The 19,139-nt window shown below is 41.8% G+C and overlaps 1 protein-coding gene across 1 annotated transcript; it reads right to left on the bottom strand.

The window, feature by feature from the left end:
• Positions 1-153: 153 nt before the first annotated feature.
• Positions 154-16,847, bottom strand: GPR89B (G protein-coupled receptor 89B). Its single transcript, XM_059872522.1, has 14 exons — positions 16,724-16,847; positions 14,194-14,253; positions 13,319-13,422; positions 11,703-11,809; positions 10,816-10,917; positions 7,893-8,013; positions 7,565-7,645; positions 4,240-4,349; positions 3,216-3,304; positions 2,742-2,834; positions 2,313-2,408; positions 1,667-1,756; positions 945-1,010; positions 154-796 (listed from the first exon to the last, which is right to left on the bottom strand). The coding sequence occupies exons 1-14, from the start codon at positions 16,763-16,765 to the stop codon at positions 590-592; spliced, it is 1,368 nt and encodes a 455-aa protein (XP_059728505.1). The 5' UTR covers positions 16,766-16,847; the 3' UTR covers positions 154-589.
• Between the last annotated feature and the right edge of the window lie 2,292 nt (positions 16,848-19,139).

The raw sequence follows: 19,139 nt of genomic DNA, 5'->3' as shown, positions 1-19,139 counted from the left end.
TAGTAGGTGCTAGTGATATACACTAGCACACACTACATACAGAAACGGAGTTCTCTCCACTCCAGTCCTGTTGGAACTGCAAATCCCAACCACCTTCTGGCTCAAATCCAGCCAAATCTTTGGGACTGACAAAAAACAACTGTGATACTTGCATATTACAAAAGCTTATTTAATTCCACAGACTCAAACATTCAATTCCAGAATTGCTGTCCTCCAAATTCCAATTATAAGTTGATTTTCAAAAGAAAAATCACATTTCTTGATGCCTTCTGTGAAGACGATGTTCCAACAGCACGAGGTGTTCCCTCAGCCAGCCTACCACACAAGCTCTGATGCCCCTGGATCGCGGTGTATCCAGCATTGCTTTTACTGCCTGGCAATTAACTGTTTCAAGTTTAATACACACACCCCCACCCCTTCTACCTGTGGCACTGAACAAAATGAGCCACGGAGCTTGATGATGACACATGTGGAGGTTCAAGGAGCCAGAACACACAGAGCAGTCCTGTCTCTCCAAGTTCTGCAATCCACAGGAGCTGCAGCAGCACAGCTGACAGGACAGAGAGCAGTGCATGGCTGCAGTTCTGCCTCAGAGGGCCATATGCTTTTCTGGGGCTTGTTTGTGTGCTAAATAGAGAAAGAGGATACTGGACAGGGCACTAACTAGGAATATCACATCAAACCAACGGTGATAGAAGTTGAACTGGAGCTCTCCCAGGACCTCTGTAATGATGGTGCGGTATTCCGGAGGCATGCTCATGCGGATCAGCAGCACTGATGACACAAAGTACATTCCCTGCAAGTCAAAACAGGGACAGCAGTTACTGCCTCACCTCAGGCTCTGTGGCTAACAGGGCAGCGCACAAAGATACTGCCATGTGTTACACACACAAGGTGTGCATGCAGAAATACACGTGGGTCTGCCCACGGTTCTCCATACTCACCATTATCTGTGCTAACAGCAGAACAATAACATTGGAGGACTTGCTGCTGGAAATGGCATAGAAGAACTAGGGGAAAAAAAACCAGAAACATTGGAAATAATCAGGTAAGTCTGATGTGCCTTAGGACAGAGTGAAAGGTACACAACATTCAATACCTTTTCATCTCAAAATACCCCATCAAAACCATGCATTCTAGAGAGCTACCTATAGATGACTCTCATAAACCTCAAACTTTCATAAACCTTTCATAAACTTTCATAAACCCTAGTCTGCATCAGTCTTCCCCAGCCAGCTGCACCTTGTGTTAAAAATCACAAAACAATACAGAGAAGTCTAAGCACAGTTATCAAGACCAGGTCAAGTCAATGAGTCACTTGTCTGTTGAGTTAATGCCTTTCAGTCCTACCAGCAGCTTAAATTAAGTAATGCAAATGCTTTTAATCACCATCTCATCAACCTTACTAAGCCTTGGCTACAGCAGCATTTTGAACCCTTGCATACATTTAGCATCTTATTTAACAGCTAGATCCCTTCCTGACAGAGACTGGGGAAATGGCCTGCAAAAGGTATTCTTCCTACCTTCCTCCCTCTGCAAGAATTTATATTCAGATATTTAAACACAAATACAAACTGAAAGTTTATACAGTACTTGCTCCATCAAAAGGTAAAGATCTGATAATGAATTTCTCTGTGTAAAACCACTTAAGAGTCCTGGTTCTTACCTTTGTAAGTGTGATTAACAACCCTCTAATAGAGGTAACAATGATTATTCCAACAAGAATAAAGGAAATGTGCTGAGACCAGAATTTGACCTGTATCAACAAAAAGAACACAGTTAAAACTTAAACACTAACTTCATTTACACTACCTTGTATAGCTGCCAATTCTTCAGGGTCTTTGTCTCTCCTAGTTGTACAGATATCTATTGTAGACAAGGTTTATATAACAGACATTTTCAAAAATGTATTAGCAACTGTTTACTCCAAACACAAGAGAAGGAGATTTAGTTTACACCAATCACAAAGAATTCCATTTTCATAGATTGTTTAATGCATATAGTTGTTCTGTCATTTACACAATCAAAATTTGGAGCTGAATGTATTAATCTAAGCAGATTGTCTAAAGTGCTTCTATTTCTCCAAAACAAAAAAACCCCAAATCACTGCCTCTCTGACAAGACCACAACCCCATCTCAGCATAAAATCAGTGTGAAAGCAACATTCCTGGCACATTTTCCTTTCCTCTTCAGTAAGTCAAAAGCCAAAGCCATATTCTCATGGTCTATCACTTCCTACCTAGCAGCAGGATGATTTTATTTAGATAAGATATGAATTGCTGAAAAGGCTGTAAGAATTAATAAAGGCTCACATCAAACTGGATTCCCAGGTAATTTACAGTGATCTCAATTCCTCTTGTGACTGGATCAGTCTTCCCCACACGGTCAAATACAATATTGATGGTTGCCTGCAAGAGAGATGGATTTACATCCAAGCAAAAAGGCAAAAGCATTTCTCACTCTCACACGTGAGGCTCATTGTACCACCAAGAAAAGGCAGGGGGTGGTCAGATTGCCAAAGGCAACACAAAACACATGCATGTAAGAATTACTGGTGTAATGCTGTGTAGAAAAAGCCAGATCCAGAGCTTTATTTCAATCGAGGGCCAGTTTCTTTCAGAATTTTTGGATTTTAAAGAAACTAGAGCATTACTTAATGAACTGCATGCATAGCATAATTTATGCAGGGTATATTTGCACACATCCATGAAAAAAAAAGAAAAAAAAATACATTTACATACCATGAAGATTTTCCAGACACAATAGATGGAGAAAAAATAACCCAAAAAGTTAAAGTATTTTCCCTGGAAAGTTTTGGAATACTCTATTCTCTCCTGGAATTACAAAATAAGGGAGAGGGAGCAGAACATTAAAAAAATATGTCACTTTCACAATCACCCACAACATAAAATTGTAAAAGAGCACCAACAGTAGCAAACATAGCACTATCTTTCAACATATTTCAATTCAAATGTTTCTGAACTCTTAAGTGTTAATTCATAAGCTTGTAAATAGTTATAGGGCCATGGGGCAGACTCAAGGATGGATCTGAACTATCATCTAGCCCCAAAGTTAAAGGAACAGATCCTCAGTCCACTGCATTACAACATTTCACCATTTACCTATGGAACAGGTTTCAATTTCTCATAACACATGTATTCTTTCAAACTTCTCTGACCCCCTAACACCCATCTGGGCAGTTATTTGCTGTGTACCTTTGTTGCATGCAAGTCAGCAGTTTCCAGGAAAAGCTGCCGACTCAATTCTTCCAGGGCATCCACTTCTTGCTGGATAAGGGACAGATCTGGCAAACCAACATAGTCAAGGCTAGAACACATCATGAATTCTTAATTAAGAAAACTTTCCCCACCTTCAGCTCAAGGGCCACATCTAATGGTCTGGTCTCTTCTTAGATCCAGATTAGCTTTGTAACTCAGTCTTCATGGTCCTCATTAAAACAGCAAGAAAGAAATCTGAAGGATGAACCTGATGCACACTACTCCAGCTTAAGGAGGTAGACAGGACACAGTATTTAGGCAGTTGTGCAACAAACTCTTTATTTCTTTGCCTGGGAAACATATCACAGAATAGAACCCTCAAAAACTGCTGCTCCCCTTTGATCAGTGTCCCTTGCCACTGAAGTGCATCTCACAATATGACATCTCAGATCATCTTCATAAACAAAACTGCTGAGTAACTGCTGCAAGAGATTAGTGATTACTATGAATAGTCTGTCAAACAGCCAAATTCTGATTTTAGCAGCTAGCATGAAAGGAGAGGAAGAAGAGTCCTCAGCCTCAAATATGCAAAATGCACTTCAAGTGGTCTGACAGAAATCACTGGTAAGCAACTCTGTTAGAGAAGTACAGCCCCTTGTCATTCCCAAGAGATTCTTTCTACAGGGAACTGGATGATCTTAGGGTCCCTTCTAACTCAAACCATTCCAATATTCTGTAGTAAGTGTGCACTAATCCGCTGTACACCTCACCCATGGTGATGCAACAGAACATTTATAGAGCAGGGCAGAAACATAAAACTTCTGCCCCCGTCACAGTAAAACTGTGCCCCAGGCCTGGGCAAAAGGTCAGACAGTGCTAAAGAACAAACTTCCCAGGAGAATTAGGCTTGAAATGTGTGGAAACACAAATGCCCTGTGACTATCCCAACACTCTACCTCTCAAAATAAAGAAAGCTGGATCCATCTCCCAAGGCAGGTGCCAGCATGCAGATGAAGGATACTTTCACTGCCAGGAATAGATGTTGTAACACTTTTTATCATTCCCCAGAAGCCAGTGGGTCTGTTATGCACTTCTCCTCTCTGGAACATTGTCCTGTGAGCCACTGCTATCCTGAAAGAACAGAAAACACAAGTCCTTAGGAATATAATATTTTCATGAAAAATCAAAACAAGAAAAAAGAAAAAAAACCAACCAGTCTCTTAGAAGATGCTGTTAAACTAAATTCACCAAAAATAGATGACCCTTATTTCTTCCCCTCAACACCAATCCCGCTACATAAAATTATCCTGATTAGGTCTGGAGTAGAGCCCAGATCTAATCAAGTGAGATTCAATGAGACACTTCCCAAGTCTTCCATTCAGGATCCTGTTTCAACGCTAAAGAGATTTAAACCCAGTTAAACATTCAGAATTCAAATGGATTTCTCAGTCATATGATTAGTTGCTTTCCTTTCCTCAAACAAATGACTGTGTTATCTCAAGCTCAGGAATTAGAAGACTTCTCATGCTCCTCCCTCCCCTTGGACACCTCTTCTTTATCACGGCACATCCGCCTTTTCCATGGAGCTATGAGCTCTGGATGGTGTGCAGAGCACTCTCTGGTATGCTGTCACTCACTGCTGGGCTGCATGACAAGCTGCTGTGAAGCAGAAACACACAAATCCATTCTTGGACCGAACCACTGGATGCTTCAAGCGATCTGAACGTGACTCCTGAAGTTAATTCCAACACTCCAGCAGCAGCTGCGTATCGTCCCTCACACTTCCATGTGCACCACAGCATAATCCCCACAAGCATTGTTGGCTTCTGGTCTCATTCCCTCACATTTCTCCCCACTGAAATTTGTGGGCAAGTTATCCATTCCTAAGGTGAAAACTATTCACAGGATTCTCAGGATGATCCATGATTCTGTCGTGCTTAGTTCCTTTCCTGTAGCTGCAGCCAGCATTGCTACATTTGGCACTGAGCCCTCTACAAGGATGTTGATAAGCAGTGTAATAAAAAAAAAATTAAAAATCATTCCATCATTCCTTTGACATCAGCAAAAGAAACACCCTTGGGGCACCCTACATGCAGATAAAAGCATTTATGGCCACAGACTACAAATAACAGAGATCTTAGAATCCTGATAGCTGCCAAATGTAAGAAATGCGTTTTTAATCCTTGCTTTCTTCACAGTACACAGATTCACATGGTCCATCCCAAATGATCCACAGCATTGCAGCAAAAATGCAGCAATGTCCAGGTAAAACACAAGGCTATAGACACACAAAGACAAATCTTCTCTTTTTAGAGGTAGCAGGGATCTCTGTATCCACACAGAAGCCAGGAGTTCTGGAGACCTCACAGAAAGGATGCACAGGCAAACCCCACACACTCTGTGCGTGTAGATTAGTAATGATGTTAGGTGGTATTTGTGTGGCACATCAGCTGATCTGACTCTAACATGACACAAATGACGCAATGCCATCAGAATGCTGGCATTTCAAACCTGAGGATTAGTTATGTCAGACCTGCAAGAACGAGTATAAAGAATCTGACAGCCTTAGAGGTGAGTTACTGTAAGGCTTTACTTGATTGTGCTCAGGAAGGAGAGAAAAGTGATTCCTGTGCAAAAACCATCAGGGCAAACAACTTTCACCAGCTATCTCCTACTGACTGGAAAGCCAGCATGAATAATGAGAAGAAATGTCAGGATCAGTAAAGAAAACAAAAAGCTTTATGTTCTATTGCTCTACAACTCTTGCGCTCACTAAGTTCTGAACTATTAGTAGTACTGAGAAGGTGGCCAGCACATCACTGACAATTTATGGAACTGCAGCATTTACCCTGAGTTGGAAAATACTGCTATTCCCACTTGTTCTGCCAGTTACTTGGTTGCATTGGGACGGATACATATCTAACCTTTTAAATTTGGCTTTACATGAGCAAATAGTCCAATCATGCAAGCCCACTGCTCCTTGCCAAAGAAAAAAGAGAACAAGAATCTACTGAACTCAAGCTTCTCCTACTTCTTGCACAGTTCTGAGACCACTTCATTTTGCACATTGTTTTGGGTTTTTTCTTGGGTTTTTTTAAACATATACAGGAGTTTCATTATAATTCCCGAGTGATTAATACATGGCTCTTCATAATGGTTGGGAAGTTGCCACATTCAGAAGATTTCCTGGCCATAGGAAGGCATGGATGTGCTCGTTAGTTACAAGCCTCTGGCATCCTGACTTTTACCCCATCACTCTCCCTCAACCAGAGATGCAAAAACACTGCACAAAACAAAAGAGCAGAGTCAGAAACAGCACTACACAGTATCTTTTAACTGTGGCATTCTTTTAGAGTGCTTCCAGTCAATTAAACCTCAGTAATTAAATTCTTTCACTACTTACCATCTCACACATGACCACAAATACAGAGTTAACAGTTGTTCACCACTTAACATCTTCAAAGGGGAAGGAGGTTATGCTTCAACTACACTTCCATGAGCTAACACTCATCCACTCATCAGCAGATATATGGTGATAAATTTGGCAGATATATGGTGATATATGGTGATAAATTTGGCAAGGTTAGGCTATCTAAAAGCTCCCCTGCACATGTTAAAAGGTTCCATTGAAACACTAAGGCACCAAAAGTAAAGTCTGGGAGACTGTTGTGTCAGACAGTCACATCTTTGAAGTAACTCCAGTAACTGGATTTATTCTGCACTACTAGCAAGACATGAAATATGTAATACTGATATGAAATACACAGACAAAAATCTTTCCAGTGTAAATGAAATTACATTGTTTCTGAAAGTAGGTTTTTTTTAGCTTAGGGGACATGGAATAAACTAAACCAATGCCAGCAGAGTTCTGATGGCACACTGGTGTCCTACAGTATATCCACATTAGCAATGTTTTGCAATTCTGCAAAACTTAACCAACATGAACACTGCTTTTTGCAAGAACATAGCAGTGTCCACACCAGCTCACTACCCGGCTTCAGCCTTGGCCAGGATCCACCATATGTACAAACCACTTTCTGTTCTGAAACTACAGGAGTGACTGTAAAGGCCTAAGGGTCCCTGACTCAGCAGGAGAGAAAGACGCCCATCCTACAGATCAGTTACGGTGCCAACATTGAGTTATAAATGGTCTTGGAAGCCTAATCTGCGCCACTGCAGTGTTAAACTACTTAGTGTTAAAACTACTTAGTGTTAAAACAGTCATGTATCAGGCCAGAACAAAACACCACACAGCTCAACCCAATTCAGGTTCCAAGAACCATCTTATACCATACTGACTGCAAATCCTTGAGATAAGTAATTTTGTGCTACTGTTGTCCTCTCACCTTTTTTTCTTGCTAACAATCATGTCCATAGTCTGAAGGAGTCGTCGCTCCAGAGCCAGAATATCTGCATCTGTCACATTCCTGCAAAATAAAGACCCCAATTAGGCCTGCTACCCCATTGCAGAGGAGATGCGCACATGCCCATGAGGCAAAGAAGAGCCTGTGTAAGGGGAATATGCAGCAGCAGTGGAAATGGTTCTATCGTGCAGACATGACAACAGCTAGATTCAGAAAAAAAGTAACAAAAAAACTTGCAACAATGCCACAGGAAAAGCAAAAAAAAAAAATCTCCAAAAGCTGGACAAGTATTTCAAAAGGCTGAAGTTACCTGAGAAAGTAGGACATGTAAGTGTATGGACAGTTGACAGCCCCAAATCCTGACAGCAAAGCCATGAGTGTCACCCCAATCACACCAACACGGCTGATGAGCTGTTCTATAGACAGGATTCCTGAGGGAGGGAAAAACATGGCATCAGCAACCTTGCTCTTTTCAGTCTTCTCCGCACTTGGTGCCTTCCTAACATAACACAGAGCTGCTTAATTAATCTGACTGCCTTCCCACTGCAATGACCCCGGGTAACAGGAAGGACAGACAGGGACTAGGAGAAGAAAGGAGTAGGAAGTCTCCCTCAGAAATCACATTACCCTGCTTAGAAACAGGGATGGGGAACTCCAGCAATGAAGAAGCTTAAGACAGATATGGATATGTGGAGAGGACTAAATATCAATATTTTGGTTCCAAACTAATAAAATATGTTTGTCATTTGCTGAGGTGGGAACCCAGATCTTCCACCAGACACTTATAAAGGAGTGTCTTCCAGAAAGGCACTTCTGCAATTATCACCAAACCAGTTGGTCCTGGCAAACTGGCCTAAAAACGTCTGAACCCCCATCCCATTAGAAGCGACCCTTCCAGATCAGATACAAGCTGTGCTTGTAGGACAGTGGGGGTGGGAAGCCTTAACTGCTCCTGACTGTTCAGTGTTCATCTGGTTGACACAAACACTTTGTTGAGGTGACCACCAACAAGGTCTTCTACCTGAGCACCAAGTGGACTCTAAAATATGTAATTCAACATGAACATCAAGCCTGTGCTGTAACCATCACCAAGCACTGAAGCTGCATTTATTCTTAACCACAGACCTCAACCTGCCTTTCCAGGACACAGTGCCATGTGTAGTAAACACCTCTCATTTTTTAGGGAGCTGGTTATAGAGCAGCTGCCACACACAGCACATTTAGAGCTTACACGATTGCAAAGCTGAGATGGCTGAGCGCCAAACCACATTTCATGCTTCAGAGAAGTGGAATGAATGATGAAAACAAGGCAAAAAGACTTCACAAAGGGAAACTGAGACATCCAGTCATGTGCAGCTGCACAGAGATTTACAGGAGCTACAGAATGTGCTACAATACACTGGCCTTTTGCCCCACACACTGTCAGACTGCAGCACTTAAAACAGAGGTGCCTTCAAAATGACATTCCACTGGCTGGAGCAATGCTTCCCCATGAAGCTCACACATAAAGTGAATGAATTTTCCATCAACTCAGATAGAGGTAGGAGCTTTATTAGAATACTGGTGTGTCATTAGGCATAACCTTCCTTCTACAAGCTCCCAAACTCAAGTTTGTTAGATAAGCTGCAGTCGAAGGGAGCCCTTGCTCAATGATGCACTTCTCAGCTGTAGGACACTGCCATCCCCATCCCCACCTGCCTGAATTGGGTCACCACTCCCTGAAGAAACCCACTGCAGCCTTGTCTGTACATGCAGGACAGCAGCATCCCAACAATAATACAGCAGAGAATAAACATGTAGAATCCTTTGCTCTAACCTCATGTCTACACCTGGTAGGATAAGGCACTGTAGAACTCTTAAGTGGAGGTATCACACCCTGTAAAGTACAATTAAAACCAGAAAACACCCTACTACCCATTCTGGAAATCTGCAGGTGTTACACAGCCTCTCAGAACCTTTTGGTGATCTAAAGAGGATTACCCAAACCCCACGGCTAAGTTTCCACTGGATTGTTACATTCTGCCAACTCAAGCACCTTCTGCAGCTCACAATGGACACAAGTTTTTCTTGGCAATGGAACATTGGGCAGAGGGATCTGCAATATACATCAGCTGCTGAATTTCAGAGGCAAATGACATAATTACAAAAGACAGACACACATTTTCTCTTAGGAAACTTTTAGGATCACAGATGAAGGGGTGAACAGACCCTACACCAGTTGGTATCCCACAACTTCTCATATGAGTACAGAGTCAAGCAGCTTCTCACAGAACAGAAGGACTAAACTGAGCATTTTGTATGCAGACAGACATATTCACCAATTCCCATGAAAGTGTCTGAATTCCACCTGTTGGGAACAATATCCAAACAATTTTCCAGTGCAGGGGAAATAGAAGGGCAATGTAAGTTACACAGGTAACAGAGGTGACAAATAGTCTGGTTCTAACAGTGTTACAATCCTTCAGCACAGTCAAGTGCCTCAAAGGTTCAGCACAGCCAGGCACATGCCAACTCTGTTGGACCCAAACTAGCCCAAGTGCACACAGGATCTTCACACTGAAAATACTCATGACCACAACAGACATCCCCAAGCTAATTCTGTATACAAACAGCTCTGGCATCCGGCAGGACTTACCAACCCAGACTCCAGTCCCGTGCAACTGCACAGCAGGAATCTGTACCAAAGCCAGCACAACTGCCAGCCCCCTTGCTGGCTACAGTCTGTGCAGCTCTGGAGTTTAGGCACACTGCTGTGTTTTGGACACAACTGGACAGCCACTCATGCTAAACTCATCTGATTTCAGTCACAAGAAAGAAAAACCTGACTGAAAAAACATCAGAATAAGGACTGGTTGTTGATCAGCTCCTTAAATAAACTAGGTTTAGTCTCCACAATAGAAATAAGTAGGTGAATAAAAATTGTGATCAACTTTTTGTGGAGATAAAGTTTCTGTGTCCTCAAAAAAACACCATGTCCTTATATAGTCTAAGTTCAGTTAGAACTTACTTCAAGTTTTCCTGTGGCACTCAAACAAAACTAATAAAAATAATCCAGATGCATCCACCCATTTCTGTCAGTCTGACAACCTTTACATTGCAGATTTCAAAGCAGAGCAGACCCTCAGTTGCAGGAACTGCTTTCTACAGTCCAAGCTGCAGAGCTGAGATAATAATAGTGAAATAACAAAGCCTATTTGCAGGAAGGAAGAAATCAGCAAGAAAATTAAACTCACCATGTTTTGGGCTGAGGATAGGAAATGGATCCCCCAACTTCCAGAAGAAATACATGAATGTCAACCATACAACACACGCAAAAAGTAGTTTCTGTCTGTGCACTAACGGAGAGGAGAAATGGAGTGTTTAAAATAGGCTCTTCCTTTAGGGCTTTTTATAGCTTGCAACATTTCTACATTGATCTAAATACTACTTTGAGAACAGGCGGACAAAGCAGGTGTCACCTGACAGAGCTACAGCTTGGAGTGTGCACCCCTTCACCTCACACAAGGCTCTGCTGTCCACATGGGACCACTTCACTGCTTCTTCCTTGTGCAATCTTGAACACGAATCTTAAATATTTCATCTTCATGGCAAAGCCACATATTTAATATTCCCAACCTACGTGCCTAAGCTTCACACAAAAGAGTGATGTGTATCAACAGCTCAGGGGTTAAGTGTCCATTAGCCCATGGAAGAGGCCTCATCCAGACAGCAGAAACAAAACCAGCAAAAGTAATTTACTGAGCTTTTCTGCTTCAGAAGTGATTTATTGAGCTTCTCTGCCTCATTTCTTTTGCCCCCTAGCAAAAGACCTGCCAAGGGTTGCAGAGTTTGGCTGCAAGCTTAAAACTGCAAAGGAACAAATCCCAGTAATATTACACCAAAGTGCTCAACTTTCTGCTGAAACCTATGAAGAAAAGCAGCATTTGCTGGGGTCATGTGAAGCATTTCCTGACTGTTCAATGAATGGTTCATGATAAAGCATAAAGTTCCAAAGAGAAGGTATTTAGCCAGAACAAAATCAGGGCAAGCAGGGAGGTACAAGGACAGTAACCAAAATTATTTCTCATTTGTATTCCTAGTCTCAAATTAGCAGCTCGCCTGCCACAAACCAAGTACTCACATAATCTGATATTGCTCACAACAAAGTAACCAATGTAGAACGGCACCATGAAGATTAGGATGAGCAAAATAACACACAGGTTCAGCTTCCAATGAAAATATCGAGAGCTGAAATAAAGCCAAAATACTGATTAGCACAAAATCATAATACAACAAATTTCTCAAAGAAAACTGCATGTCAGTGAAATCTTTCCAATTACATCAAGCAATGAACAATATTGGCTTAGCATTTGGAATAATCTGGATTTTTTTTTTTTAATTAGGGTAGAAGAGAGGGTGTTGTTTGGTTTGGGGTTTTGTATGGTATTCTTAAATACAGAAGTCAAGAATGTCTATTTAAAACGAAATAACTATCCAGAAAACCACACTAGGTCTTTTATCAAGTACTGTACTTTCTATGGTGACTAATACCAGTTGCAGCATGATTCATGTGACTGACTGCTCATCTAGTTGAACAGTAAATCAAAACTAAGTATAAGCAGTAATTAATTTTCTAATGAACAGCTGAGTCAAAAAAAGAGCTAATTCATATTGAAAAGACTAAAAATATTTAATGTTGGTAAGTCAGCATGTTTCACTTCAGAGTGAACTGTCTCATCTGCAAGACTTCGCAAAGCAAGGTTTTATAAATACATATACAGATCAACACGATGAATACTCTTCTGACCAAATTAGAGTAGTAAAATGCAGGTGAGATTCATCTTGGCTGAACTGACCTTTCACTTTACTTGAACAGAAAAATACATGTCCCCATTCTCAACATTAACTCTTATGCTCAGGGAAGAAGAAATTACAAGGATCCTTGTCACTTTTCCTAATGAATTCAGAAGCAAACATTTTCATCTATACTGAAGTCCAGCCCTTTATTGAAGCTCATAAAAGCATTCTCCTCAGTGATCTCTCTGGCTACCAGCCCCATGTATTAATAACATATAGAACTAACATTACCTTTCATCAGTTCTGTACTTCTTGCCTTTCAACCCCTTTGACTGCTCTCTTATACTTGTATGATGAGATAGAGTAAGAAGAAACCCAACTTAGCCTCTACATGTTATTGTTCTATCTTCTCTTTCCTACTGACTTCCAAAGATGACAGGTTTTAACATCCCCTTTATGTGAAAGTTCTCATCCTATTGTAAAGGGGGGATTCATCTTTGATTCACAAATCCTGTATTGTTACAGATGCACCTTTCACTCTACAATTAGCTTCACATCTTATTCACTCCTCTGACCACCAAAGAAAAACGAGTGCTTAAACATTCTGTAGTCTTTAGCATCTGAAAAGTGCTCTTAGCACAATCTGAAGAGTTACAATACTTCCATAAAAGAAATCATTTCTTTTAACTTCACAAATGGAGACCTTCAAAGGCAAAAGCCCTGCCCAAAGGACATAGACCAATTGTTAATAGCAATTGCATGGAAAAGTGGAAGCTTATGACTACTAGTCCCATGCTCTATCAAACAAATAAATGTTGCTGCACAAACATCTTCATTGAGCTGCTGACAGTTTTCTCCTGTGATTTCCCCAATCCAAGACTAATCCATTAATTTAGAAGTTAGACTGAAGATGCTTCAGAGCACAAGGCAGGCCAGTCCCCAGTGGGCTCCCGAACTCACCTGCTGTTCAGCACTCCCAAAATCTCAAAGATGATGAGCTCAAACATGGTACAAGAGAAGGCAAAAGTCACAGAGAAGATCACCTGCACCACATACTGTCGCACCTGCAATGCAGAGAACAATCCAGAGACATCAGGCACTTACATTTCTGGAATTGCATCCTGACATCCTCAGATAACAAAACAAATCACAAGGTATGATGGCCCACAACTGGGTCTCTTGCTTAAAGGCACCAAGCCCTTTATCTAATTAGGAGGAAGCCAAAAGCCTCTTGGAAAACAGAGGGCAAACTCATACACTAAGAGAGCTCTTTGATATTAACCTTAGATTTAAAAACAAAATCCACATCAGAAAAACTGTTGGGGTCTGAATTTGGCTTGTACTTAAACCATGTCTGACCTAGACTACAACCTCGTACTCCACTACCGACAAGAGAATGGCATTTTTATCCCACCCAATCCTCACAACCTATTCACCTGCATCTGACACATCTCACTGAGTTTAAAGTTAACCGCTGGATTTGATTTTGTCTTAAAAATTTCACCTTATATAAGGTGGGCTTACCCACCTTTTAAAGGCAAAACAGTTCCCTCAGTTTCCTTTTACCCCTGCATCTCCTGCATATTTCTTTTTATTTAACAGTAGCCAGTATGGAAACTTTCACTGGCCACAGAAGAACCCATTTCCTCAGATATCAAGGAGTCTTTCAAACAGAAGCACAAGAGGGAATTAAAAAGAAAGTGACTGCAGAGAAGATAAAGGGATTAAAGAGAGGAAAAAGATTAAATGCAGTTTTAAAAACAGTTCTATGATTAGGAGTATTTATACTTTTTTTTTTTTAAGATATAGACTTGTAATGAAAGGTTCCTTCTCACCTCATAATCCTTGAAGAGCTTTCGCATGAAGAAGAGCCACCCAAATCCAAAGAACAGCACCTGCAGAAGAGATGAAGCACTCAACATCTGCATCCTGCAACTTGCCAAACTCAAACCCACTGCATTGCTGACTGCAAATTAAACAAATGGAAGGAAAAGAGCTAACCCAAAGCACCCAAGATCCACAAAAGATTAAAACTTGCCAGGGTGCCATGGAAAAAATGATGTTTTAAATATCTAAGTGTTTTAAATATCTAAGTGTTTTAAATATCTAAGCAGATACAAAATGCGATGGCCTTAAAGAAGATATAGTCAAGACAACAGATCTTGGTGTTCCTAAATTCTCAGAATTCCTCAGTTCCTGACTTGCCAAAATCCCTTACACTCTTGATTCTTGTTTCACTCTTGTAATCTACAGAACTAAAGCCCATGGATTTTTTTTACAGGAAATACAGAAATGGAGGCAAAGCAAAAACTTGAATACACATCTTCTAGGGATGACTAAATTTTATAAAAACATCTGCTGTTTCTTGTAGAGTAGAAGTGCATGTTAATTTTTGTAGAGGTCTTTACAGCACATCTGGTTAGACACTGACACATTGTCAGTGTCTATGAGGGGTGAAAGATGCTACAAGGATCTCTAAGATGGGGAAAAGGCAGTGCTGAATGCCTCAAACCACAACCTGGAGCTGCAGGAAGCCACATGGACAAGGCAGGTGAAGCAGAAAAAGCCAATAACACTTTGCATTTCAGTGGTCATGAAAGCACATTACAAAATTTGTTAAAGTTTCTTCACACTCCAGAAGGTATCAACTTAATATCACAGCTATTTTGCAGATGACTTAAATGAAGTAAATACAAATTGAACAAGGTGGCCAAAATTGCAATTACCTGTCTTCAGAGAGTAAAAGGGGACTATGTTGTTGGGCCTCCCGTGGGTAGTCACATCTATTCCTCATCAGACTGAAAGGGAGTGTAATGATTTAAAAGAACCCAAGAAAAAGAGAATTCAGGAAATACTCAGTGTTTTTTACAGAAGTAGCTTTGTCCAAGGCAAAGACAAAATTCAGTATATGTCAGACATCACGGAATAAAGTCAGTGTATCTCCCCAGAGCACAGTGAAAAGGCCAGAGCTTTCTGCCCACCCTGAACCATGGAGATGAAAAACATTCAAAGACAAAACCAAAAGAATTATTGTGGATTACTTCCCTGCACTTCAGGAGTAACCATAGTGGCAAAGGTAACACACTAACATGATTTACAGACAAGGAATACCTGGAATGCTGGGCAAGAAGATCAAACACAGCTGCCTTGAAAGAACAACTGAAATAGGAATGAGGTTGAATGAGTGATTTGTAACAGCTGGCAAAACTTGTTTGATGAGGACTTCAGACTTTGAAGCAAAAAGGAAAAATATTCCATATGCCTCCTATCTAGGGGTCATAAGCTAAATAAGTGTGATAAGCAAGTGAGACCTACATCAAGTAATTCCACATTTAACAGTGAGAAGGAGGAAAAAAGTAGAGACAAACTCTTCAAAAAGAAGTAAAAGATGAAGAGATAAGTAGGTACAATAATAACCAAAAACTAAACAAGATTACATTCCCCTTGTGTTAGGGACTGTACAAAAGCAAAGAAAGACATTTTGGTAAAAGTTCACACTCTAAGACACTGCAGATGAATGTGACACGTAAACTCAGCAAAATCTTGAGCATTTGACAATTACATGTAGCGACTTGAACATCTAGCTTGGTAGTGTTGAAGGTAATGAGGGGCTTCAAAGCTGCTATCAGAAATGAAGGATGAGCTATTAGATAAGTTAGAGCTCAGAACACAAAGCAAAAAAAAAAGGGAGTTTTTGTTCTGGGTGAACTGTTAACAATACCAAAGCTATGCTCTAACCCTAACCCAAGCCCTAACCTTCAAGCCACCAAGAGTGAAAAAGCACGTTGTAAGCAAAAATCAAAGCATTATTAAATAGAAGGGCACTGTCCTTCTAAGAAACAGCCAGAAGCTGTCCTGAAAATTGTCAGGAATTAGGGTTGTGCATTGAAGTCTGTCTAAGACAACTACCTGCTGCTGAGAGGGGAAAGGTTCCTTTTCCTCAGCTCATCACTACAGAACAAAACTTTCACACCAGCTCAGGAGCTTAAATCAGATCCCTCTGCGATCCATTTAAAAGCATTTTCATCTAGTCCAACTGCCCAGGATCAGCCTTGTTGAGAAACACCAGAAATAAACCAAGCACTCGGTAGAGACCAGCAAGGTGAAACTTCCCTGTCTGTCCCAACTGGAGAGATTTAAATTTAAACGTAAGAGAGGCTCGGTCCGGCCCGGCCGCCCCTGAGGGGCCGCGCGCCCCTCGCGCGGAGCGCTGCGCACGCGCGCCCCCAGGCGCCGCCCCCGCGTTTCTCCCGCACGGACAGGGCGCAGGGAGAGGGAAGCCCGGTGACGGCGGGACCTCCCCGTTCCCTCGCCCTTCTCCCGGCCGGAGGCGCCGCGCCGCAGCGGCTGGGAAGGGGTGGCTACCTGCGAGGTGAACATGATGCTGGAATCGATGAGGAAGCTCATGGCGGCGCCCAACGCTCCTCGCTCCGCCCCGCCCGCCGCGCTTCCGGCTCCGGACGCAGCGGTGCGCAGGCGCGCGGGCCCGTGTCCCGGGCTCGGCGCCCCGCCCTCCCCGCGGCGGGGCCCTGCATTGGGGGCGGGGCCATGGCGGAGAGGCTCCGCCCCTGGAGGGAGGGGCCGTTGGGAGGGGAACGTGGGGTGACGGCGTGAGGGGATGGATCAATCTCTTTGAGGGGAGATTGGTTTGGAGCCCTCTCCATCCTCCCTCCACGCTGAGAACTGGGCTGCGGATGCCTTTCAGGACTTGCAATTACAATATTTCAAGGAATGGGGCCAGAAGGGAAGCAAAAGTGCAGACGGGGAATTTCCTGATGGCTCTCGGTGTGAGATCCAATCCTTCATGTCGCAGTCATGTTCCCACTTGACCTTCATGGCATCTGAATATTTTTCTTTTTTCCTCTTAAATACACACCTTGAGGAAATGGCCTCAAGTGTCACCAGGGACATTTAGAATAGAAATTAGGGGGGGAAAAATCTCAGAAAAGATTGTAAATCATTGGAACAGACTGCGCAGGGAAGTGGTGGAGTCACCATCCCTGGAAATATTTGAAAAACATGGATATGGTGCTTGAGGACATGGTTTGATGGTGGCGCTGGATTGGCAATTGGACTTGATGATCTTGGAGGCCTTTTCTAACCCTAATGATTCTGATTCTATGATTCTAAACATTGCCACTCAGAACTCTCTGTGTTCAGAATAATAAGCAGGAAGAGAAGAATCAAGTTGTGAGTTTTAACAAAGCACATAGCCCCTGCTGACTGAAAATCAGGAAACTTTATTCATTACAACTCATTTCACTAGGAAAACAAATCTATGTTTGGTTGTGCCGAGACACGAGATCAGTCCCTCAGTCTCTGATTGTTTGGCCTTCTGTCATGCTCTCAGACTTCTTGGTTTGAAATTTGTCTCCTTGACTGCAGTATTGCAAAGAGAAGAAAACATTCAGTTTTCATGCAGAAATGAACTGAGGGACCAGGTTATTGTATCTGATCTGAGACCTTTTGTTTTACCCTTTCTGGTATCACTGCCAGTTAATGCAGAGCTGAGATCAGGTCTTGCCTGTTCTTTCTTTCTGTATCTGCTATTTTAAAAAAATGTTGTTTCCTAAAGTGGTGAGATTTCTGAGTTTGGAGGGACTTGTAGTTGTTTTGTTCTGTTGGTAGGTTGTGGGGCAAGGTTAGCTGTTTATTGCCTTTTAGAGACCAAGGTTACCAGGAAATCCTTTAAAAAAAATAAGTTATAGAGAGCCAAATTCTGATCTTGTTTATGCCTTAGCAACTCAGCTTCCACACAAGGGTAAAAAACAGGGCAGAGTTTGGTCATAGGTCTTAAACTTTCTTCTTTGCATGTGTTTGGAAATAGGCTTGAAACATGCCTGTGCTTAGATGTAAATTACTGATCCCTGGGCCTTGGGAGAAACACAGGGAACAATAATTCCTACAGGAAAAACTCAGCCCTACACCCATCTCTCAGCCTCAGGGCTTCTCCTTCAGGGAAGACAAAAAATGTGAAAAGAAAATGGGAAATTTACTTTGTGCTGTTCTTCCTCACACAGTCACTGATGTGCATGTGTGGGGAAAAGGGTCCATGGCCCTCCACAGGTACAAAGGCAGCTTCTCAGTTGTAGTTATTCTTCCACATATTATAGTGAATGAGGCTATTTTATGTTCAGTTTGTAGAGAGAACCAAAATCAAGCCTTTTAAATAATGCAGGAATGTGCAAAACATTGAATTAAATCATGGGGTATGGCCAAGAGTATATTTAGAAATCATACAGGTTTCCAGAAGGTGCTATAGGGCATATTTATGACAAATAGCCTTAGCTGGCAGCCAGCCACCCATTTTCTCTTCTCTCCAGAGGTTTTCATAAACAAGAACTCTGAAGCTGGAAGCACTCCCACATCATTCTAATTTCTGCATTTCCTTTGAGTTTATTTTTGATGAGTTCAGGTGATGATGCTCACTGGAAATTCATGGATTCCTTTACGGGGTTATCTATGACTCTTTTGTGAACTAACATGTATGTATTGAAAAACTTACCTGAGCATTTTTGTATATAGCTTTTCTACCTTGGAAGCCAATAAATGCCTGGTTTGCTTTCACTGTACCAAGCTGGATCTAGCAAGGCAAAGGCCAACGCTCTTTGTTTTTTTCAAAATGTTCTGTCAGTAGCTCTGTAATCACCATTTCTATTCAGTGCTGCTTCATCCCAGATCAGCAAGCTTTAAAACACACCGGTTTTTGTTGACAGAATGTTAAAATGCAGTCCTCTGCACTTTCAGATGGATTTAAAGGCACACTTGATGCTGAAGGTAA

Source organism: Haemorhous mexicanus, chromosome 2 (assembly GCF_027477595.1).
Source record: "Haemorhous mexicanus isolate bHaeMex1 chromosome 2, bHaeMex1.pri, whole genome shotgun sequence".
Classification (NCBI taxonomy): domain Eukaryota; kingdom Metazoa; phylum Chordata; class Aves; order Passeriformes; family Fringillidae; genus Haemorhous; species Haemorhous mexicanus.
Note: the sequence above shows the minus strand (reverse complement) of the source record. Positions and strands in the feature narration are given on the sequence as shown.